The sequence below is a fragment of the Argopecten irradians genome, chromosome 12 (assembly GCF_041381155.1).
Source record: "Argopecten irradians isolate NY chromosome 12, Ai_NY, whole genome shotgun sequence".
Lineage (NCBI taxonomy): Eukaryota > Metazoa > Mollusca > Bivalvia > Pectinida > Pectinidae > Argopecten > Argopecten irradians.
In genome coordinates this window covers 29,959,227-29,985,664 of record NC_091145.1, presented here as the reverse complement: position 1 = coordinate 29,985,664, position 26,438 = coordinate 29,959,227, and the positions used below count along the sequence as shown (strand labels likewise).

The 26,438-nt window shown below is 35.9% G+C and overlaps 1 protein-coding gene across 1 annotated transcript in view; it reads left to right on the top strand.

Annotated features, from left to right (window-relative positions):
* Positions 1-26,438, top strand: part of LOC138305047 (uncharacterized) — a 106,138-nt gene that overhangs the window by 31,846 nt on the left and 47,854 nt on the right. Inside the window, exon 2 of the mRNA XM_069245454.1 lies at positions 14,833-14,914. Coding sequence (XP_069101555.1) covers positions 14,833-14,914 — 82 coding nt within the window. The remainder of the gene's footprint in view (positions 1-14,832; positions 14,915-26,438) is intronic.

Here is a 26,438-nt window from a genome sequence, read left to right as displayed (position 1 = left end):
TGAGTTCAAATCCCACATTGGGCAGTTGCCAGGTACTGACTGCTGGTTGATGGTTTTTTCTCTGGGTACTGTGATTTTCCTTCACCTACAAACCTGGCGTGGCCTTAAATGATGCTGACTATTAATAAGATGTTAAACTAAGAATTTCAAAGATTAACTAATTTTTGATTGGTCGCTGCCTTAAAATATGACAGATCATTGATGTATTTCACAAGGAAAAGAGATTTAAAATCAAATTGTGGAAGGAAATGATAGACATTATAACACTATTTGGTTTTTCTGATCAGTCACAAAGTTGATATTTCCATATTGTAACTACTCTGACCTTTTGGAACTCGTACATAAGATTAAAAAAAAACAAGATTGTTAGGTCACTTTTGAAGTCAAATGGCAGTACAAAGAAATACTTCAGGATAGACAATTGGTACATTGATCGATGGTTGGATGAATACCCTGTTACCTGGGCCTAATAAATTTTTGACAATAGTGAAATCGATGAGTTCTTGGTGATTAATCTATTGTGTTTCCCTGCCACAGTTGCCATTGATTCTAGAACTAATTGTCCTAATGTTTCCCAAAATACCCAGAAATTTATGACTTTATTTTTAGACAAATTAAACTTTATGATGGCACAGGCACCTCGAAGACCCCGACTACAGTCAAAAACGGAAAGAAACCTATTGATATAGTTCTCACAGCTCGATCCAAGTCGGGTCAAGTAAATCAAAGATTAACCGACACAGACCGCCGTACTTAACAGCCTCAGTCGTTACCAGGCCTCTAAGCTGTCTTTTGTCTTACTAATAAAGCATATGGATTTCTTGAACTACAATTTTTCTATTGTAGAGTCATATTTTGGTAGAGCTTCATCCCAGAAGCCTGTTATTTTAGATCTGCACATTTTTTTTCAGAATAGGGAGGATCTTGGTAGGCCAAGGTTGTTCTTTCAGGAAACGTCAAAGAAATCCATCACAGGAACTCACAACCAACCTATAACTTCAATGATTTGATTTTATTCAGACAATGAAAAATGTTTTTGAGTGACCTTTTATGGAAACAATTTTGTATTATAACGGAGTCTATTCCAAGATGATCAGCCAGTCTACAAAAAAAATGTGTTGACGACATATAGAATAAATAAATGTAGTATATGTCCTTGTGATGGAACAAAATATGAAAAAACAAATATTAAAACAAATCTGCCTTCACTAGCGCTTTTATAGCTACTGCTGCTCTTCAGGGGATGTTCATTGACAACATAAACAATGAATATAAATAAACATCCCCTGAAGAGAAACACTAGAAAAGGGAGATTTGTTTTTTCATATATATAAATATCGTATTTTTCCTAATAAGGGCGCCGTTTGTGGGTAATTGGCCTAGGGGGCGCCATTATTTGAGACCATTTTTAGATGTTTTTTTCTGAAAGGAACTATAGTCATCTTGCTTTTAGTTTCGTATTTTTCTGAAACTCACTCTAACCAACTTACATTTCAAACTAATGTGAAACAGTATTTTATTAGCACCTGCAAAGACAAATCATCACAGTCTGGCACAAAAAATGTATGAAATTAGTAGATATTTTTTCAGCAAAAACTGTGCATGGCCTTATTAGAGGAGGCACTCTTAATAGGAAAAATACGGTACATGTCTTTGACAAATGAAAAAGAAAGCTTCATTTTGTCTGAAGAAATATTATCATTTGTAAACCATGGCCAAATGTTGAACTCCTTTGCAATGTACATACAGTGCTCCTTTAAGAAGAATTTTTATGACCAGTTGAACTGAAATCGTTAAAGTTTAATGTTGGTATAATTGCGTTTTTAGGAAATATTTAAAGTACAGTAAAAACCTGTTATATCGCCACCCGTTGTACCACCAAACCCGCCTACCGCCATCCGCCATCACATTCGCGGAACAAATTATTAAAATAACACTATAATGACCTCATTAATATCGCCAATATCTGTTAATAGGGACACATGTTTTTGTAAGGTGCCCAACTGCCGACTGACAGGTAATCAGCTACACATACTCTTGTCGTGTGTACACAATGAAATCAATGAACCATTATTGTTTTACAGGTAAGTGTCGAAAGTTGTGGTGAATAAAACTCACTTCTGTACATGTGTTTTACTAACTATTAATTGTTTATTGACAGTTAGGAACCCAACAAGTCTGTTTCTCCATACCACCGTCTGTTTATATTGGACCATAAAATGCAACTAGTAATTTCAAGTCTGATATAAATATTACGTACAATCAAAAGAATCGGCCGTTTAAGATCACATCGTCGTCTGAGTGCCGTTTTTTTACTGGAGTACCTGTTTTGATATTTGCAGACATGTGCGCGGAAGTGATGTCAGGCTTGTTCAGAACTTCTATACTTCGTTTCCGGGCGGGATTTCCCTGGATAAAATTATCATGTAACTGAGAAAATTCCAGCTGCTAGCAGGCAATTAGGGCACGGTACTTGGTAACATAAACGAGTTCGGTTTTCATGTTTAACACACATAAAGCCGACATATTTATTGAATGACTACTATCGAAATTAACTTTGATAACAGTTTAATTTTGGAACTGTTCATATTACAAAATACGAAGTACAGTACACAGACTGACTAGAAAGTCTGTTTCAGCACAACACCGAAGAACTGACTTTAGTCGGTCACAGCATGATTAGCTAATCATGGGTTATAAATCCGATATACCGCCAAACTCGATATATCTCCAAATTCTGGGGAAACAAAAGGTGGCGATAAAACAGGGTTTTACTGTAGGTTCAATCTTCATGTAACAGAAATCAGAAATTAGAGTGGTCATGCATCTTGGATGGTCTTTTAATTGGCAAAAAATGCAAAGCCTTTCTCTCACATTTCAATTTTATTGGCCCAGAACAGACATGTAAAACATCTTTGTGTGGAAGGAAACACTGACAAAAATATACAAGGTCATGCAGGTGATCATGACCCCTCACTTTTTCTAGGTGATAGGAAAATTAACGCCAGCCGCTATGATGACATGCCTTTCCAATGCAACCCGTCCTCTCCATGGCCTTGTTCAATCTCCCCATCACTCGGGTGCATTTGTTTCAAGGTTGATTGGATCCCTTCCCTGGTCTAGTCGACTGGTCTAACATCGCGAGGACAATTTTTAGCTCACCATTTACACATACACCAAGTAATCCCCAGGTAGTTAAAGAACTAATGTTCCCATTGATAGACCCGTCTGAAAGTTTCATTCCAGGCAATCCTTTTAATTTGGACATTTCCAATAGTTGCTTCGAAGCTTAGTAGTATAATTACCTATTGCATCATGGTCATCATTCACAACAGCTGGCTGCGGCTCACGATCCGTGTAGGATTTGTAGCCGTATTTCTACATTTGAAACAGATTAGGGTGCTGAAAGGGAACTAAATTGACCAACAGTGAACAATAAAATGTACAAACCACACCGACCTGCTCCTTTTACATAATCATTTCTAATGTCATAGACTAAGATAACGTAATTCAGGAATAAATCTACAATAAGGCCTTTTTGATAGAAAGGTATGGGAATTTCTAGCTAGTTCTTGACAACTTAGTATCTACAGCAACTTTCATATTTTAGATCACTCAATTTTTTTTTACTCTCAAAATTTGAACCATTTGAAATAAACTTTATGCACTATTTGTATTCAACGATTGGTCGTTTGGAGCGGTTCCAGTGCCAGTATAATGTATATCCTTGATACGTTTAGTCTATTTATACTGCTGTTTGGGCCGTGATGGATAATGATAGATACCTACATGTGAGATTCCGGAGTCTAACCGGTGAGGGTTTGATGGGGGAGGGGAGAACCGAGCACGTTGTCACAGGAACTCATGAATAGGGAAGATATAGTGGAGAATCCGATGCAGGCAGCAAAATCAATAATAAATTCATTTTCATTGCTAGCAGACTAAAATGTGACTTGACTAGAATGCATTATGAAACGGCAAAAAAAAATTCCAGAAACAATTTGCTTTATGTTCTGATTTCTTGTAGATATTGCATGCATATTCAATGAGGGAGAGCAGTAGCTCCTTTGTGAGTATGTATAAGACAGTGATTTCCTTATATATGATGGGATACCTAATCTGACGTGTCTGTCCTGTAGCTATCTTGTAAAGTGTGTGGAGTAGGGCTTCTTGTATTGGAGAGCTTCTCCTCACTTAGATGTAATAAAACATCCAATAGGATTTCCAGTTATTTTATTTGTAGTCACGATCATAAGTGTTTCTCTCATAACAGTCATCAAAAGAGAGAGGGAAAAGGCATACATGACCTGTATCATTCACATAAAAGTTCACAGCATCAATGTATTGTTACATTTAATCGACAGTTATCAAAAGGGAAAAGGCACACAAGGCCTGCATTCAGTCCACAGCACCTTTATTGTTTACATTGATCAAAAGGAAGTCTCAGGAAAAGGCTTATGGGGCCTGCATAATTCACACAATAAAAGTTTATAGTACCTTACCAGTATATTGTTCATCTTGATAAACAGTTATCAAAAGTGATAGGGAAGGTACATGGGACTGAATGATTCACATCATAAAAGTTCATAGTGAAACAGGGCAAGAGTAGTGTGTTGCCAGCCGGGCTCGAACCCACGACCCCAAACTCACTGGTCCGCCACTCTACCGACTGAGCTAAAGGGAAATTCCCTTCAGCGTGAACCTACAAGGTGACCGTATTACTATTTACAATTAAAACTATTACAATAGCCTCAGTGTTCACCTTGTTCAACAGTTATCATAAGTGTGCGGAAAAGGCACATAGGGCCTACATCATTCACATGATAAAAGTTCATAGCCGTGTATTGTTCACGTTGATCAACAGTTATCAAAAGGCCAACATCATTCACATGATAAAAGTTCATAGCCATGTATTGTTCACTTTGATCAACAGTTATCAAAAGGCCTACATCATTCACATGATAAAAGTTCATTGCCGTGTATTGTTCACGTTGATCAACAGTTATCAAAAGGCCTACATCATTCACATGATAAAAGTTCATAGCCGTGTATTGTTCACGTTGATCAACAGTTATCAAAAGGCCTACATCATTCACATGATAAAAGTTCATAGCCGTGTATTGTTCACGTTGATCAACAGTTATCAAAAGGCCTACATCATTCACATGATAAAAGTTCATAGCCGTGTATTGTTCACGTTGATCAACAGTTATCAAAAGGCCTACATCATTCACATGATAAAAGTTCATAGCCGTGTATTGTTCACGTTGATCAACAGTTATCAAAAGGCCTACATCATTCACATGATAAAAGTTCATAGCCGTGTATTGTTACTTTGATCAACAGTTATCAAAAGGCCAACATCATTCACATGATAAAAGTTCATAGCCGTGTATTGTTCACGTTGATCAACAGTTATCAAAAGGCCTACATCATTCACATGATAAAAGTTCATAGCCGTGTATTGTTCACGTTGATCAACAGTTATCAAAAGGCCTACATCATTCACATGATAAAAGTTCATAGCCGTGTATTGTTCACGTTGATCAACAGTTATCAAAAGGCCTACATCATTCACATGATAAAAGTTCATAGCCGTGTATTGTTCACGTTGATCAACAGTTATCAAAAGGCCTACATCATTCACATGATAAAAGTTCATAGCCGTGTATTGTTCACGTTGATCAACAGTTATCAAAAGGCCTACATCATTCACATGATAAAAGTTCATAGCCGTGTATTGTTCACTTTGATCAACAGTTATCAAAAGGCCTACATCATTCACATGATAAAAGTTCATAGCCGTGTATTGTTACTTTGATCAACAGTTATCAAAAGGCCAACATCATTCACCTGACTAATGTTTATAGCACCTGTATTACTGCATACTTCCAATCTCTCACAAAGGAAAGATGTGCTCAAAAAATCACTTGTTACCAAATTTGAGTTCACATATATAACACAACAATCTTTTCTTGTTGTTCACATCATCAAACCATGAAAAGGGGGGAACTTTGTATGGCTCAAATTTATCATCTAAAAATTGACAACAGAAATAAATTATAAAAGGAAGAAAAACAGCTAATTTCTGTATCACATATATCATATATAATTCTTGAATTAGACTTTCAATTTAGCTGAGTGTGTATCAGTGTTCTAATTATGAGTACCAGGTAATTTGCTTGTTAAGTTTATCTCCGTCTTTTGTTTTGTGTCTGTCTAATATTTGGTATAGTTGAACTTAAATTATATAATTGCAAGTAACTGTCAGAAATTTTTGCTAATTGCAATGTTTTAGATACTGCATTTGTACATTTGTTTTTGTTAAGTTAAATTATAAAACCAACCAGAAAATAAAATTTCCAACGGAAGCTGCCATTCCAGAGTTAATTAAACAAGATTGTTATTGATATTGCTGCTCATAGATCTTTTAATAAGCCATTTTCTTCCTCCTTTAAACTGCGCATGTTCATTTTTGGTTTATTCAGAAGAGTAAAGCACTTTGAATATCGTATGTCAATAAAACAGATAATTAGAAGAGGAAAAAGTTTTACTGCTTGACAGTCTTAATAAATCATGAGCTGTTTTTGAATTTTTGCTTTTAGTCTGTAGCTTCATCGATTATAGTAAATAAAACTTGTCAATCCTTTTACCAAATTACGATAAATGCATTGTGGATTACATAAACAATAGGCATCTTCACAATGACATGTGGCAATTATCTTAGCTAGATATTAGTGGTTCAGGAAGAAATTAATTTACAAGGAGCTGGTGGAGGCAAAAGTGAAAAGAAGGGAAAATGTAGAAATGTGTAGGGGCAAAGATGGTAGGGGTGAGGGAAAATGTAGAAATGTATAGGTGCAAAGATGGAAGGGGTGAGGGAAAATGTAGAAGTGTATAGGGGCGAAAATGGAAGGATGTGAGGGAAAATGTAGAAATGTATAGGTGCAAAGATGGAAGGGGTGAGGGAAAATGTAGAAATATATAGGGGCAAAGATGGAAGAGGTGAGGGAAAATGTAGAAGTGTACAGGTGCAAAGATGGAAGGGAGTGAGGGAAAATGTAGAAGTGTTTAGGTGCAAAGATGGAAGAACAATTTTACTGTAAAACAAACAATTTTACTGTAAAACAAACAATTTTACTGTACACCTCTATACACAGAAGGGTTGAGATGTTAATGATGATGTTGATGTTATTGAAGACCACCATGTTATGCCATCACTCTACGGCCTGGGAAATCATTCTGCGATTTTATCTTTTACAATTGATTCATTTTGGCTCATTTGATATTGTTTCCGAAGCATTTTCAAAAAGCCCAAAAAATAAACTGCCTGCATATCTGAAGGATATATGTGTGGATGATTTCTTTAGAGAATAATTTGTCTCTTAGCTCAGTAAGCTCGTGTTTGCCGCGGCTTTATCTTTGATCTATCGTGTTGATCCCTTTGAAAATGTTTTATTTTAACAATTAATATCGGCTGTGATCAGGGTTACATTAAGCATAGTCCTCCTACAGAGCATTTCATAATGACTCCTCACTCTGTATATTTATTTGATTTTAAAGCGATCGACTACCTCAGGGCAGCACACAAATTAGATTTGATGCTTTGGCTTTTTGCTGGCTTTACATGTTTTCAAGTCGATTGCTTCGGTGAAACCGGATGACTCGGTGAAGTCTCATCGTGTCTGCGATATTAAAATACGATGTTGTAACTCATACTGCTGGCCGTTATATATCTAAGGATAGTGGGTGTCAGTCAGAACTAAACAGATCCGTTTCAGTGGAGTTGATTTCATAGATGTTAATTTCACAGGTATGGACTACACATGTGTTGATTCATATGTCTTGATTACACGTGTGTTGAATCATCTGTCTTAATTACGCATGAGTTGACTTCATATGCCTTGATTTCACTAGTGTTGATTTCAAAGATCTTGATTTCATAGGGCTTAGTTTCATAGGCATTAATTTCATAGGCATTGATTACATACATTTTGATTTTTCATAAGCATTTCACTTTCCTAAGGGTTGACCCCATCGCTCAACTTTTTAGTCAGACTATCAATTTCTCTAATATTGAATCCATTAGCTCAATACATGGAGGAATAAGAATTGCCTTTTCCCCTAAGGGACCTCGCCTTTTAGTTTCCACATGTTAAACCTCCTTAAATAACCACCAACTCCATCAGACTTTCCATTTACCCTTATGGAACCGACAAACTTAACTCCTAGGTGTGGACATACTTTTCTCTGAACTCAACACCTAAAAGAAGCTGGCTAGCCTTTTCCCTCTATGGAACCTCCTAATTCAACTCCAGAAGGAAGCTGGCTTTCCATTTTCCTCTTTGGAATTTTATACTCAGGGTCAGACTTGCCATTTCCCTATATGGAACCTCCTAATTCAACTCATGGTCAGACTTGCCATTTCCATGTAAGGAACCTTCTAACTCAACTCAGGTTTAGACTTGCAATCTTCCTGTATATGACCTAGCTCCTAATTCAACTCATGGTCAGACTCGCTATTTCCCTGTATAAAACCTCCTAATTCAACTCAGGTTTAGACTTGCCATTTCCCTGTATTGGACCTCCTTATTCAACTCGGGGTCAAACTTTCCATTTCCCTCTATTGGACCTCCTAATTCAAGTCCCGGAGGTGTCAGACTTTCCTCTGCAGACTTTTATCCTCTGTCCTCATGGCAGACTCGTGCAGACTTACATATTTCGCATGTAGTTATTGAACCTTTAGCATGATACAGAATTCAGGAAATAAGTATTTTTGGTTAATGAATATCTCATTTATCATGGTTTGGATAGAAGTCTTTGTGTCCAGCCAGATTTATTTTGTCTGCAGAGACACTAAATGGTGGTAGAGATTTCCATGTTTTCATAACAATACCTACAACTTACAACATTTTTGTCCCTAGAATAACAGACTTCATTGGAAAATCAAACTAGGTCGTTCAAAATGGATTTTAACATGCAAACCCCATTTTAATCTTTGATTAAGTGAAAGTAATAAATGATCATCATTAAGAAAAAGGAATTTTAGAAAATATGATTACATTAAAATGCTTGTTATTTCTAATGGCAAATTCGTTCATTCCTAAATTGATGTGAATTACTGGTTCTTCTTCTTGGAATCGGCAGTGTGAAACACAACATTTGTTCTAATTACTTTTAAAGTGAGAAAAACTACCCAATTAATTCTCAATATGGCTTAATTCCAAAATCCTAGTACCCAGAGATTTAGGTTTCCATAGCAATCACTGCTGTTGGCATTGTGTGTACATAAAACAAAAGAGTTACAAGTGGAAATAGCATTAATTTACATTTAAAAAGGATAAGTGTTGTAACACATCACTGACAATCTTGTATATGTCACTCATTGATATATCATTGGTTATTTGTCTCTTTTAAATGTGTGCTATGTAAGATATTCATGGTATAGTGAACCATTTTTTTATCATTGACTCCCATTCTGCCTTTATTTATTATCTTTTGTTTTCAATTAGATTTTTAAACATTTAGCTTGAATATATTACTGGTACTTTTGTTTTTAATTTTGATAACAGATTTAACACTCTGTTGAATTTAAAGGCTGTCTTAATTTTGTGAATGTACCTGGTAATCCTAAACTTGATATAAAAAAATTCAGTCCTAAATCTTTGTGATGACCATTTGTACCTTTGCTTTGAAGTGTGTTAAATATGGAATTTGAAGCCCATGAGTATTGATTTTTACTGCAAACCAACTTATTTTCTTGTGCAATTCATTTTATTGTATTTCGTTTGGAAAACTTAAATGTTTTAATTACTGCAAACATTTTCAGTTTCATAGCCATTAGTTTCTACAGTTTTTGCTCTTTTTTTAGGTCACCTGAGACGAAATCTCAATTGACCTATTCTAATCGCCTTTTGTCCGTCGTCGTGCGTCGTCCGTGCACTTTCAACGAGGCCGCCATAGCGAAGTCCGTAAACGAAGTTACATTTTTGACTTCTTCTCAAAAACCGCTGAAGCAAATTCAATGAAATTTTGCACAAACCTTCTGAGGCATAAGGCCAATCAAAATTGTGAATTATATGGTCCCCACCCCCTGGGGGCTGTGGCCAAAGGGGCCAAAAGGGGTAAAATTGACTATAATTTCAAAAATCTTCTTCTCCACTCACATATGTGATGGAATCAAATACTCTTCATAGATAGAAAGGTCTAAAGGTCCTTTACAAAACTTGTGAATTATATGACCCTGGGGTCTCAGGTTTCCCCTTGGGGAGGGGGTTAATTTTACTATAGTTTATATAGGGAAAACACATTTTTGAGCATTATTTGGTCATTTGTAAAAGGAAATGAGTCAAATGTTGTCAGAATTATCCCTATGAAATGGTCATTGAATCCTATTAACAAATTTTCCATGACTGACTCCCAGGGGCCTTAGGGGTGGGGCCAAAAGGGGTAAAATAAGCTAAAAATTCAAAAAATCTTCTTCTGAAATTCTGAAATTCTGGAACTAGTAGAATCAAATACTCTTCATAGATGGAAAGGTCTTAAGGTCCTTTACAAAAAATATGAATTATATGACCCTGGGGAGGAGGTCAAATTTTACTATAGTTTATATAGGAAAAACACATTTATGAACATTATTTGCTTAGTTTTAATAGGAAATGAGTCAAACTGGGTTAGAATTATTAGCCTGAAATAGCATTTTAACACCATATCCATATTGGTCCTGGCTGACCACCAGGGACCAGAGGGGCGGGGCCAAAATGGGTCAAAATGGCTAAAATTTCAAAAAATCTTATTCTGAATTCACAGGTTTGATAAACCAAATAATCTCCATAGATTAAAAAGTGAAATTTATAAAATCACTGACACTGACTGCATGACTTCTAGTTTGGTTTTGTTGTTTAACGTTAGCAAAGCAAATTGGAATTTTAAGCATAAAGTTTGGTAACATAATACACTAACTATCAAAATGAGAAACAAAAAATAAGAATTCTAATACGAAAGTTCAACCTTAAAGTTTATCTTAATTCGTAAACAATTTTTATAGATTTGAACCAACTTTGCAATGCTCTTTCTGTAGCAGCACTCAGGTGACCGTCAAGGCCTCTTGGGCCTCTTTTTTAACATGTTATTTTCTACCATTTCCAAGATTGGGAAGCCTAGCTATCAGTAATCTGTTGTCTTTCCAGTCAAAACTGGATTTGTTGGTGCAGTATAAGCGCTGTCTTTGATGCAGACTACTTGAACCCCACAAATATCTATATACCCTGTATTGTATGCCTGACCAAATTGATTTGCATATCTTGACAGCATCCATCAGGGTGAAATTGCATCTGGCTTGATCCCCAGTCCTTCAATATATTGGACGTGTCCCTGCAAACAGCCCTTAGCTGCCACAGTAGAACAACCTATTATTGACATAAAGAACTGAAAATGCTTTGTATTCCAACACATTGAGTGAGATGAGACAAACACTTCTGTTAGTCTGAAGATGTAACGGTTATCAAACTTATTTATCCCAGCTTCTACTTCGTCCTCTTCTGTTTCCCAAGCTTTAATAATTTTTTGTCCTAAACTTTTCCTCTTTGTACTCTTCTATGTCACATGCTTTAATCCTCATTTGTCCTAAATTTTCCCCTTTGTCCTCTGCTTAAGTCTTCAGCTTTTTCAAGGAGTTTTATAAATCTTATTTCACTCGATATGTTCTCAGTAAGATCCACCTTATTCCATCTATTCTCACTTGTTCCTGTTGTGTTGTCTGAGGTGTTCCTCTTGTGTTATTGGTTGGGCCCTAATGTGTCCCCTTCTTGGTACTTCTTGTACCTTCTAGTATACATTTGTATCCTTTGCTTGGTCCTCTTGTCCCCACACATCTATGTCCCCAAATGTTGCCCTCAAGTATCATTTCCTATTCCACTGAATGATACCTTGTATGTCCCCTTATAATGTATCTTTTACTGTGTCCCCCATGTGTCTCTCATGTGTCCCTGTCGGTTTCAACTGTATCTCTGCTGGGATAAATACAAAAAGGACATACTTGTATAATTGCTTTTTCTACTACTATATTCCTAATAATCCACTACAGGGTCCCTCCTATGTGTCTCTCTGTCCTTGATGGTCTCAACTGCGTCCTTTGACATTCTTTCTGTGTTTGTGTTTTTGCTCTGGTTCCCACCTGCATCCCTTCTTTGGCCTCATCTATGTTTCTCCTGTGTCCCCATTTAGTATCTGGTAAAACAAAAAGGTCATAATTTTATTACTGTTTTACAAAGGACATTGATGGTATCCAGTTCATGAGTGATTAAAATGTCATAAATCATGTTACGTCTTTCTAGGTCGTCATTAATTTCATCAAGAGCTCTGACCATATTTGTCCTTGTTTTTATGACCATGTATGATTTTATAGATATGCTTTTCATTCACGAAGCTTATTTTACAGTTTAAATGAAATGTCACTGATGGTATCCATTAACTAAAATCGATATTCATTAGATGCAAATTTGAAAAAAGCACAAAATAATGGATTTATATTGAGACTAGTGAGTGAATACGGAACCCTGTGTAATTGTGGACAGTGGTGGGATCACCTAGGTGAAGTGACTCGTGTTGGATGATGTTATTGGCCGTGATCATCGCTATGGTAACCATACATTGACAGAATTACAGGAATGGCAATAAAGGACATTTAGTATCAGAAAGGGTAGACTATCTTGTCTGAGTATCCTTTATAACCAAATTTACGTACTGCTATCTACGTTTTTTGCACAGTCGAGATTGCTCGGCCTACATCTTTGGTATTTTATTAAAGACGAGTGTGAGACAGCCATTTTGGATTTTATTTGACCTGGAATAAAAAAGCCGTATAGGTGAAATGTAACATGAACAGTTTTAAGTCTGCAATGCTGATTCCAGATTGAATCCTCTTCTCTTTAAACCACATGCATACTGTATATGTTTATTTCATGCCATAGATTCCAGATTTTCACTAATCTATCAAAGATTAGCACTTAAATCTACAACAGTACAGTATACAGAAACTATACTCTAAGCTCTCCAAAACCAAATATGAAACATAAGGTAAAATGTACTGAAAATATAGATTTTCACAGGCACTCCTAAAGGATTAGTTACGTAACTATTGAAAGCATGACTAATTTGTAATGTGCTTTTTATATTTGACAGCTAGATAACAGATTGTCATGCAGCACATTTGTGATTTAGAAGAAATTTGATATTCCATTTCTAATGTTTACTTATGATTTAAAGCCTGTCTACAAAACCACATCAAATGACAAACAAGTTATAGTCATTACCTTAGGGATGGTCTATATAAAGGTCAACTTGCGGAAAATTGGCAATTTTGGACATTTAGAAAGAGGTCTTATTAGCAAGTGGTCTTTATAATACACAACTGAAACTGTGTTGAAATTACAACGACCATTTGGGGCTCTAAAAAGAGGTCTAATTAAGTAGGTGGTCATTATACAGAGGTGGTCGCTACAGCAAGCAAGTTTTACTGTATTGTCATTATTTATGTCTTGAATTCTTATGTAGGCCACAATGCAAAAAAAAAAAAAAAAAAGTACCACGATTTCCAGTCTTTCCCCAAGCTTGCGGGTGAATGGGATTAGTATATATATATATAGCACTGACACACTTGGTCTCATTCATTCATTCTCCGTGTCAGGATGGTGAGGGCCTGCTCACACATCATTTGTTTAAGAAAAGTATTGTACATGAGTTTTCTCGAGGGGGAAAAGCCTACATTTCAATGTTCCAATTCACCTGATTATTCAGAGATTTCTCCCCTAGGATCCCACTAGAAAGTGACTTGGGGAAGATATAATACATTAGAACACTTTCGTTGAATATCTTGTAACATCATTTTTTTCTATTTGTAATGATATGAACTTGGAGACATTTTGTGTATGATGTTTATCAATATCTAGCTTGATGTTTTAGGAAATCATCATCATTAAATAAATATAGCAATTCAGATTATCTATGTATACATATATATATTGATTTGTGTGTACTGTTAATATGTAAGGAGAAGGTGTGTATAGGCATGTTGCCTGTTGCCCAATTCCTATTGTCTGTAACATCCGACAATAAAATATTCTGAAATGAAATGAAAACACTTTCATGTGTTTTTGTGACCATAGAATTGATTCACCATTATCATTAATTTTTATTGTAAAGAAATATTGCCACTGTATATTAAACTGTAATATCAACAAAATCTAATAACCATCATCATAATCATCGTTATTATCATTGTTATTATCATTTTTATCATCATCCTCATCATCATCCTCATTATCCTCATCATCATCCTCATCATCCTCCTCATCATCATCATCATCTTTATCATTTTATTTCATTATAACCCATAGGAGTATGATTACCACTAAGATATGTACGTCTGCAGCAAATTTTAGTATGCTAACAATAGATTGAACAATTCTTGTTCAACTGAATTTGGCCCCTACAGATGTACTATGCAGTGTTTAATTGTTCTCTAATGGAGAACATGCTTGTATCCTCAAAACCTTCTGCTCATTAAACATGATGAATACTTCTTTGGCAGCAAATCCAGAAATTAGGAGAATTATTGAGTTTTTGGAGAAAAAAGTAGTCCTGGTTAAGTGCTAATAGAATTTGGGTTTTCTTTCAGAGGTATCTTTTCTTAAGAACCTGAATCCAGCCACAGCTAATTATCAGAACTGTGTAGCATTCGGTTGTGTCAAATAAATGATTCTGAAGACCTGGTATTAACCGGGAGTACAAGTTTTAGTTGAATTTAAACTTTGAACATTGTTATTTTTTCAGAGTACGGATGTGGGCAGACGAATTCAGCAGGAAGATTACGGATGAAGTGAGGAAGTTCACAGCCTACAACAACATCAGTAAAGTTAGTGTAATAATTACTTAATTACCTTAATTAATTAGGTGTGTAACATTACACAGTCAAATAGTTAATAATTAATAATCTGAAGTTATTCATTACCATGGTATCATAAATTGGTTACATTTACAATGTATATTACTGTTTCTATCATCCAGTTATAATGTCCATCAAATGGTGGAGCATCACCTTTCAGGTGATGTGACAAGATAATCTGTTGCCTCGTTAATGTAACCAATTTATGATGTCAAGGTCATGATTACCAATCAGATAAGTGTGTTATATTATACATTACTGTTTCTATCAACCACAAATTTCCATCAAACTGATGAGGCATCACCTTGGAAATGATGTGAAAAAAAGATACATACCAAATTGAGAATTCTGATTCTGCTTAAAATGTTGTAGCGTTTTGATGAAAATTGGTTTAAAGAGGTCTTGAGAGTTTTGAGCACAGTGGTACTATTTAAAAAAAAAACAACCTTAGATGCCATAGAAACAAAATTTAAACAAAAATAATAGATCTAATATGCCCAATTTATTACCATTCAGAGGGCCAGTTTTGCAAACAGTAAATCAAGCGAATCCAAGCTCACTTACCCATATAGATGTGTACATAAGTTTTCTAGTTAATAGATGCGGGTTCTGAATTTTCAATATGGTGGAAGAACATTTAAAGGATCATATTTGAGAATATAATGTGATACAAAGCATATAAAAAGATTATCTTTTAAATCTGCAGGGTTCCTAATGAACGGTGATTTGATAAAATGTTCTGAATGAACTCCCAAATCGAGTGATATTGGTATTAAACATTCTTTAATGATAGGATTAAAGTGAAGACAAAGAAAAAAACTTCTATTCTATGGAGAGTTCTAATTAAGTGATAAATCAATTACAGAAACTCTAATTCAAATTATCTTTTCTTACTTTAAGCTTTATCAAATTTACACCCTAAATACTTTATTGTTTAAGAAATGGTAGAAAAAATAAAATAAGATCTTCCATTTCATTGAGTCAACTGTAACTAAATATAGACGGAGCTCAGGTGTGAAAAATTTTAATGATGTTAAGATTCGGCTGTCAAATGAGATCCCTGGAGTCCATGTTAGATCAAGGTAATGCTCCAAGCTAAGAAGTTGGCAACCTTAGTTAAAAATTACCGGGCATGCTAAACAAAATGTTTTGAAAAGATAGACGAACATCTTTCATAAATATGATAAAAAGACACATTGAAAAGGAAAAGTTTGGCTTGGTGTGATTAGTTTAAGGTGGCTATTAATAGCCAGTGTCATTTAGGGACATGCCAGATTTATAGATGAAGGAAAGTCAGAGGTCCCTGAGAAAAACCATTGACCAGCAGTTAGTACTTGGTAACTGCCCCAGCAACTGCCCCACATGGCATTCAAATTAAAATGTTGAGACATCTTATGGCCTTGGCTACAGTGGCTCCTAAAAACTAAGGAAAAGACAATTTTTTGATAAAATTACTTGTTTTCTCTTCAGTAATCTAAGTCATTTCAAAAAAAGTCCACAGAATAAAAATTATCCAAATTTTTAAATGTTAAATTTTAATACAAAGAAATACCAAAGGTTAATAAATTTTCTTTTCTGACATATTGAAATATGACTTAAAATACTTTCATTAGGGTAAAAACATGTTTTGTTTTTCTGTTGGCAAACCAAATTATGTATTCTTAGAAAAGGCCTCAAACTTATAATTATGAAAATATTTATTTCAAATGTTAACTTTACATTATAAGGTCAAAGGTTAATCAGTTTCCTAAATTCTATGGATGTCCCACTCACACCAAGAATGCTATACAGCTAAATGAACTTTGTAGCTAAATAGAAAATATAATTACTATTCTCTCCATGCTTGATGTGAAGGCCAAGTCTTTCTAATTGTGTTTAGAAGGGTGAGCAAATTTGGCGTTAGAGCGGAAATCTAGTTGTCTACATTAGTGGCAGTCATATGTTGGCAGCAGTATTGGGTAGAGAACTTCTTGAGGGGCCCCGTCATGTTCTATTACTTGGCCACTTTATGTAAATGGGCCGATACCTCATTTGGCCATAATGTCCTTTGGCCACACCATTGTGGTTTTTGCCATTGACAATGTTTAAAGAAGCTATGGACTTTAGTGCACATTAACTTCAGCCAGATGGACTTGTCAGAGCAGACGAGCATCTACGGCATCAGCTCCAAACCTGGTCGTCATCAAGATAGGCTGATCAATCAAATAACATGTGATTAACTTGGTAGTCATTACGTTGATGATGTCGACTTATGTTGACTTTGCTAAAGCATGAGGGGTTTCTTCATTGGATTAAGCACATTTAGAGGTCCTCTTGTCAAGATAAAAGATGTATCTTGTTACCAAACATACTTCCAACAAAACATAGGTTCTACTTGACCACATGTGGCTAAATTTGGTCAAAATATTTCAGACTTATATACATCAAAAGGTTTGTAGAGGTCATATTTAAGGTTATGTATACAAAGAAGGATATGAAGATCTCATAATTTGTAATAAAGAAAAATGAGGCTAAAAATCAGGGGTCAAATTATGAGTCATTAAAGAGGTAATAAAGAAGTAGTTAAATAAGAGGTCATTAAGTAGAGGTCATATAATTGGTCACAAAGAAGAGGTCAGTAAGCAGAGGTCATATTATTGGTCACAAAGATGAGGTTATTAAGTAGAGGTCATATTATTGATCACAAAGAAGAGGTCAGTAAGCAGAGGTCAATTTGAAGTTTGCCAGATAAAGGTCAGATAAGTTGTCAGGCATTTTAGAATAAATGTATCATAAAGTAGAAGTTAGAACGATGGCAATTTGAATTTTAAGGAATTCGCATCTAGGTCAAAATCACTTCCTGTTTTAATAAACCTGCCATACTAGCAAGGAACTTGAAATGCTCAGCATGTTTAAGTATGTAGTTCTGAATATGTTTTGATTGTGAGAATACATTGTGTCATTGGTACGATGCTTTTGAAAAGTAACAAGATTTGAATAAATCTTACAAAACGGTAATCTAATTTAACTATAAATCTTGCCTTAGAAATAGAGAATATCCCTGAGGAATAATGGTTTACGAGCAGCCGAGCCTTAACACGAATCACCATGGCCAGCTTCTAGAGCCTTCAACTAACTACAACACATTATTTTCTGGAATCAATTTCTTTTTCTGCAATAAATAAAAAAAAATTGTGAAAGAAATGTTAGAATATTCAATGTGGAATTTTTTGAATGAGCTGATTTATACCTGTTAAAACTTCACCATTAGTGCTGGGCCTAAACTAATGCCCTGTCAGATGTGTTGGAGCTGTAAAATTTGTTCTAATTGAGATGGAACCCCTGGAGTGTGTGTTATGATGGAAACATGATTAAGTATGTGCAGTGTGAAAATGCTTCGTTTCATCAGCATTTCAACCATTCATGATGCCTCTTGATTCAGTTCAGAATTATAAGGATTATTTGCTCTGTATTGCTTTTTCCATATTTGATGTTATTTTCAATTAGAATTGAAACTGCAGTATTTCATATGCCAGAATTGATTAAGTTAATGACAGCATTACATATCAATAATGCAGTGGAATATCAAGTAAACCAATGTTTAAAGTGAAATAGTATATGTTTGTAGTGACATGGTATATGTCATCATGCTCTCTCTATCCTAATGCACTGTGTGCAAACTTTGCATTTAGACAACTTCTTCTCAATAACCGAAAAGCCTTGAGACCTGATAATGGGCCAGTAGCATACTACGAGAAAGATTTACAAGGTTGGTTTAGATAAATGACCTTGACCTTCATTGAAGGTAACAAAGGTCAATTAAGCTAAATTACTTTAACAGCTTCTTGTCAAAAATTTACAAGCCAAGAAGCTTGATGTTGGACTTGAAACATCCTGGAATGAAGGGCTATCAAAATTTGTTCAAATGAAAGACATTTATCTTCATTCAGAAACACATAGGTCAAATAGACTAAATGTTTTGAAAGATTTTTTGTCAATAAATAGTAAGCATTCTGAGACCTGATATGGGTCTGTATCTAATGGATATACAGAAGATTTCTTTGTATTTAATGTTTCAATTAGAAGTTGAAGAAAATCTTGGCAATTTTAGCCCATCTTGGACTATTGTGTTTTATCCAAAGAGTTTTATCCACTATTGTATATTCTTCTGCTGTGTTTGGATTGTACCAATAGTCAGATGACCATTAAGGCCCCATCGACCTCTTTTTGGTGACATGGTATGTTAGGATATGTGGTGATGTTGTATATGTTTGTGATTAATGCTGATGTTTATACCTTCTCGTGTTTGTATGTCAGAAGGCCTGAGATATCTGAGTACGGTGTATTGTCTGAATCACAATTATGTTTTGTGCCCATCCTGATATTGTCCTTTTGACCTCGCCCTTTGTGATTGGTTGATTCTCCATGTGAAAGAACGGGATTATTTCCCGGCAATGTATAATGAAAATAAGGCAGCCAGTATAATTGAAATGAGCTCTCGTTTTGAACAATACAGGGTTGGAACATTCCACATTAACAATATGTTTCCTGGGATGACAATGATCAATCTCCAACAGTCAAAAACATCATTTGCTAATTGACCGTCTGATCTGACAGTTACAGCAGAGACATGTTGGTAACAGACTTCCACAGTGACTAATACCATGGAATATTTCTCTACAAGGATAGACATCAGGTCATAATGTCAGGAAACTGGTGCAAGCTCACATCAATGGACCCTGTACAGACTTTGTCAGAGTTTGTCACAATGCACAGTCAAAGACACAGTCTTTGTAAGAAAACCCAATAAAGACTCAAGGAGTTGGTGGAAATGTAATAGGAAATGGGGTCGGTGTGGCTGTTACACAAATACACAACAAAAGTAGAGTTTGGTAAATTATGCAACCAAAACACAGGGACTTGGTATGAATACAGACACAGGGACTTGGCATTGTCAAAGACACAGGGACTTGTTGAAAATACACATTGTCAAAGACACAGACTTTGTGAAAATACACAATCAAACACACATGAACTTGGTAAATATATACAACAAGTAAAGACACAGGGGCTCTGTAAGAATAAACAACAGGTAATTGGTAATACAAAACTTGAAAACACAGGGACTTGGTAAATGTATACCTAAAACCAATGACAGGAATGCTGTTAAAGATAGTAATCAAATACACATGAACTTGCTAAACTATGCACTCAAGGAAGTAATGTTATTGGTGCAAATTCTCAACGAACATACACAGACAAGGAAGTGATTTAAGAACAATTAAAAATTAGGAATATGAAAGAGAGGCCATTTATAAAAAAAATGTTTTAATTATCAAACAGAACCTGTGTTGTTTGGTTTCAAATTGTTTATTTGCTAGAGGCATGTTATATCAACTACAATATATAAAAAAAAAAATGAAATTAAGATATGTTGATCTGGGCCTTGGATAAGATAGAAGAATGGTTAAAAAGTGTTTGTCATGATTATACAGTTTCTTTGCATGTTTCCAGGTTAAGAAGCATTATAAATGACAAATATGTTGTGATGGTTGCTGATGGCGGAAGCCACAGAGCTAAATTCAATCCATTTACACGATAAAGACAGGAAATTAGAACAGCATGAAATGACGTATAGCCAACTATATATGCAGGAAGCAGCTTTGTCTCAATCCAACATCAATTCAGACAGATTCTTTTTTATCCTCCTGTTTCGTTCTTCTATCAAAGTGTCATTTCCGCTACATGGTCAGAATGACCGTTTTACATTATACTAGAAATGTCTACCACAGTGTAATAAAATCAGCTTTGAAGCTTAGATCAGGATGCTGATCAGACAAAATCAACACTTTTGGTGAAATCAAAGATGAGTGTCATAAATAAATCTAAAAAATATAACTTTTATATCTCAATCATTCTGATGTCATGTTTTTTCTGACAAACTTTCTTATCAATCACATAGAGGCCATAGATGAGTAATATCAGACAATGTAAGTAGCACGACTGGATGGTTGTTCAGCACCTTGACCTTCACTTTAAGTCTTTAGAGTTGAACATGTGTAAATGAAAGCTGATCAGAGGCTCAGTAGATAAAGGGGTCTACAACACATCCAAAAATGTAGTATTTGGTCAGCGAGAAAGTTTGAATGAAAAGCAATGATTTACAAAAACTGATGTTGTATTATATGGTCATGATGTTGGATTGGCTGAGCATTTTGGAATATAGGCTAAACAATATATATTTATTGTATTTTTATTGTTCAGTGCAGGTCCCTGTTGAATATATGTGGATTTTTAGCTCACCTGCCCGCAGGGCATGTGAGCTTATGCTATGGTGCAGCGTTCGTCGTCCGTCCGCCGTCCGGTGTCAACTTTTCCATTTAAACAACTTCTTCTCCAAAACGTGGAGACCTAGAGTCCTGAACTTTGACTTATAGCATGCTGGGATGAAGGGCTACCAAGTTTGTTCAAATGAATGACCTTGACCTTCATTCAAGGTCACAGGGGTCAAATAGGTGAAAATCTTTAACAGACTTCTTCTAAATAACTAAGAGGTCTAGAGACCTGAAATTGGGCCTGTGATATGCTGGGATGAAGGGGTACCAAGTTTGTTCAAATGAATGACCTTGACCTTTATTCAAGGTCACAGGGGTCAAATAGGCAGAAATATCTTGTTAAGACTTCTGCTTCATAACCAAGAGGCCTAGAGACCCGATATTTGGCATGTAACATACTGGGATAGAGGGCTACCAAGTTTGTTCAAATGAATGACCTTGACCTTCATTCAAGGTCACAGGGGTCAAAAAGGCTAAAATCTTTAAACAACTTCTTCTTAATAACCAAGAGGCCTAGGGACCTGATATTGGGCCTGTGACATGCTGGGATCAAGGGCTACCAAGTTTGTTCAAATGAATGACCTTGACCTTCATTCAAGGTCACAGGGGTCAAAAAGGCTAAAATCTTTAAAAGACTTCTTCTTAATAACCAAGAGGCCTAGGGACCTGATATTGGCTGTGACATGCTGGGATAAGCACAAGTAATGGCATGCTGAGATTAAGGGCTACCAGGGTCAAATGTAAATCAAAAGACTTCTTCTTAATAAAACAGTGACCTGATATTGGGCCTATGGCATGGTGGGACCTTCATTCAAATGAATGACTTCCTTCACAGGGTCAAAGGTCAGATAGGCTAAAATCTTTAAACAACTTCTTCTTAATAAGCAAGGGCCTAGGGACCTGATATTGGCCTGTGGCATGCTGGATCAAGGGCTACCAAGTTTGTTCAAATGAATGACCTTGACCTTGATTCAAGGTCACAGGGTTAAATAGGCTAAAAACTTTAAAGACTTCTCTTAATAACCAAGAGGGCTAGAGACCTGATATTGGCATGTGGCATGCTGGAATAAACGACTACAAAGTTTGTTTGAATGAATGACCTTGACTTTCATTCAAGGTCACAGGGGTCAAATAGGCTAAAATCTTTAAACGACTTCTTCTTAATAACCAAACAGTCTAGAGACCTGATATTGGGCATGTGACATGTTGGGATGAAGCGCTACAAAGTTTGTTCAAATAAATGACCTTGACCTTCATTCAAGGTCAAAGGGTCAGATAGGCTAAAATCTTTAAACAATTTCTTCTGAATAAGCAAGAGGCCTAGGGACCTGATATTGGGCCTGTGGCATGCTGGGATCAAGGGCTACAAAGTTTGTTCAAATGAATGACCTTGACCTTGATTCAAGGTCACAGGGGTCAAATAGGCTAAAATCTTTAAACCACTTCTCCTTAATAACCAAGAGGGCTAGAGACCTGATATTGGGCATGTGGCATGCTGGAATAAACGACTACCAAGTTTGTTCAGATAAATGAGCTTGACCTTCATTCAAGGTCACAGGGGTCAAATAGGTAAAAATCTTCAAACGACTTCTTTTAATAACCAAGAGGGCTAGAGACCTGATATTGGGCATGTGACATGTTGGGATGAAGCGCTACAAAGTTTGTTCAAATGAATGACCTTGACTTTCATTCCAGGTCACAGGGGTCAAATAGGCTAAAATCTTTAAAAGACTTCTTCTTAATACCCAAACAGTCTAGGGACCTGATATTGGGCCTGTGGCAAGCTGAGATCAAGGGCTACAAATTTGTTCAAATAACTGACCTTGACCTTGATTCAAGGTCACAGGGGTCAAATAGGCTAAAATCTTTAAACCACTTCTCCTTAATAACCAAGAGGGCTAGAGAACTGATATTGGGCATGTGGCATGCTGGAATAAACGACTACCAAGTTTGTTCAGATAAATGAGCTTGACCTTCATTCAAGGTCACAGGGGTCAAATAGGTAAAAATCTTCAAACGACTTCTTTTAATAACCAAGAGGGCTAGAGACCTGATATTGGGCATGTGACATGTTGGGATGAAGCGCTACAAAGTTTGTTCAAATGAATGACCTTGACTTTCATTCCAGGTCACAGGGGTCAAATAGGCTAAAATCTTTAAAAGACTTCTTCTTAATACCCAAACAGTCTAGGGACCTGATATTGGGCCTGTGGCAAGCTGGGATCAAGGGCTACCAAGTTTGTTCAAAAGAATGACCTTGACCGTGATTCAAGGTCACAGGGGTCAAATAGGCCAAAATCTTTAAGCGACTTCTTTTTAATAACCAAGAGGCAAAGAGGCCTCTAATGTGCTTAGGGATGATATAAATTCTTATTTACTCTATTTGTTTAGTATGAACCATGTATGATTACCAGATTGCAGGTGAGCGATTCAGGCCCATTGGGCCCTTGTTCTTTTTACATCACCTCAGTTTTGGCCTTATAGTGAGCACTTGTCCCTGTGAGTAAGGCTTTTAAGTTATTTCCCCTGTCTAAATGTAGTAGTGTCTGCTCCTGCTTAGCAGTACGCATATAGGGAAAGTGATGACTGGTTCGCCCGTTGCCAGTATAATGTGACCGGGTGGGGTGTGCTGCTCTGAATCTTTGGCAGTATCCTTCAGTGAGATAGCACTATATAAATGACAACAAGAATAATTAGAATTCACAGGAGACACAACACAAACATACCACAGTCTCCCAAAATGTACAACTCACACACACAGCTAAATGCATACTTAATTAACCCTAGTCATTGATATAGGAGTTGTCGTTAATAGGCCTGATCAATCAGCCTACTTCTGCTGAGAACAGGCCTCTGTTGAATATGCAGCTGTAGAGCGAAGGATATAAAAATTATACAACTTGTTTCGTGATAGCACTACCTGCATTTGTTTGAAATCAATTTATCTTGGTTGAGAGGTGAAATTTTGTTACAAAATCGTGCTGAGACAAAGCTGCAACAAGATATTATCGGATGTCAGTGTGAAACTAAGATAAATTGATCTGAAACACATATGGTAATAAATTTCTTTTTTCTGGAACATAATTCATTATAATAACACAAAAGTGTCAGGAAAAATGGATCATTTTCCATGTTCTTAATTTTGACTTCATTTCCTCCCTTGAAATATGGATTATGTGTTGGCAAGACAATGGTGTAATTATGATGTCATCACAAAAAATGTGCCAATTACAATAATTTACATAAATTTGTCGATGGAAGCTGACAGAATTATTCTGTGTATGGTAGTGTATGAGATCACTCCGTCGGGTGCTCAGGAATATATTGTTTAAGAATATATCGATATATGTATGTATATATGTAAATGTTGCGGGTTTCTACGCAAAGCAGCCTCCATAGATGCCTAAGATTTATGGGGACTGTTCACTGTACAGGGTTTGGGAAAGCCAGACTTGCCGTGTGGCCCTGCTGTGTATTAAGTCACTATTTATAGCTAGTCTCCCAAAGGAAATTGTTGAAGATATTTTTTGGTGAGAAAATGCAATCCATTTATTGGAATATTGCACATTTCCAGGGGAATGGGACAGGCATCATTAGCAGGAGGTGTCGGTCATATCCAGATAACGATCCTCCGGACAGCCACTGCTAATCACTCTCCATAAGTCACTCACACGTTTTTGTGGGTTCCGTTGGATATTACGCAAGTTGCTAATATTCTTGGTGTATTTGAATGTGAAGGCAAATGAAGCAGAAGACCAGAATTACTCGGTTCAGATAAATATTTGAAAAGGAAAACAGTATATAGTTATTTACTCCCATGCATGTGTCTCAAAAGCTAACTTTCCAATCAGTGGGTTGGCTGCCATTTCACGAGTAAATATGAAGTCTAAATGCTTAATTATCTAAATCTAGTATACATGTAATATATGGTACAGTCGAGACTGTCTTATGTGACTTTCCAAGGGACCTTTACAAATAAGTCACATATAAGACAGGGAGTCACTTAGTTCATCCGCAACATCACTGTACGAAAATCTGTTTTTTATTGTCTTTAAATTTATTCTTCATTATAGATAAATCAATAAACCAGATTTTTGTAAAAAAAAAATAATTAATTTAAAATAAAAGTAAAAATTGAAATAAAAACTGAAATATGATTTTTTTTTTTAATTAGAAATCATTTAGTAATAAATTACAAGCAGACATACATTGATGTTTGGTTTTGAACTTTGTTCAAGAAAAAAATTTTATCTGGAGGGGTTGTAATTTTAGATTAAAATCCATTTTTTTGCAATTTAAGCTTACAAAAACCCCACAAAATCAGAATTGCACTTAAATGACCACTGCAAAACAATTGCAGATGTTGTGTAAATTAAAAAAAACAACTTTTGTATTGGTAATATTCTAAAGTCTGGCTTTATTTCGCTGAATTTTACAAATCTACCGTACACTCTGTTACCGAATGGTGGTCACTACATAAGCCCAAGTCGTCTATTTGTTTTTACAAGACTGTCTGGTGTTATGAGAAACATTTGAAGAAAATATAGGGTTGCTAACTTGAGGATGGCAGTTATAATGACTGGTTACTCATATCAAGGAATGAAATTCTGTTTGGTCAAGAATGCCATGTACAAAACGAAAAGAGAGTCACCCAAGCCAAGCCATTGATACGGTAGGCAAAATAAAACATGCCGATTTATTTAACATGTCCCGTTATTTATTGTCGATGTTAACCATTGTTTATAAAGGAGAAATATCTGGATGGTACCTGGCATGGTCTATTTAATAGTTTTAAGCCAAATGTTGTGGGAAAAACAATCTTTCATGATCCCTCAAAACGGGTTACACAGTTACTCTTGTCAACTCAGTCAATGTTTAGTTCGATGGTCACAACTCTTTCTCGATCCTAAGGCCTCAGGCGAATGAAAAGTCGCTCAAGATAGACTTTTTATAATTTGTGGGTTAACAATGTAAAAACATGGTCGCTTGTCACGTAAGACAGGGATGGAGTTGCTGAAAACAGACACATTATATAGCAAACTACAAAATGTACGTTGGGGGGTCTCAAGTAAGGTCACGTAAGACAGGGAGTCTCTACATACAGGGGGTCGCTCAGACAGTCTCGACTGTAGTTAAGGGGAGAGGGTTTGTGATCTTTGAGTACAATACCTTATTTAGGT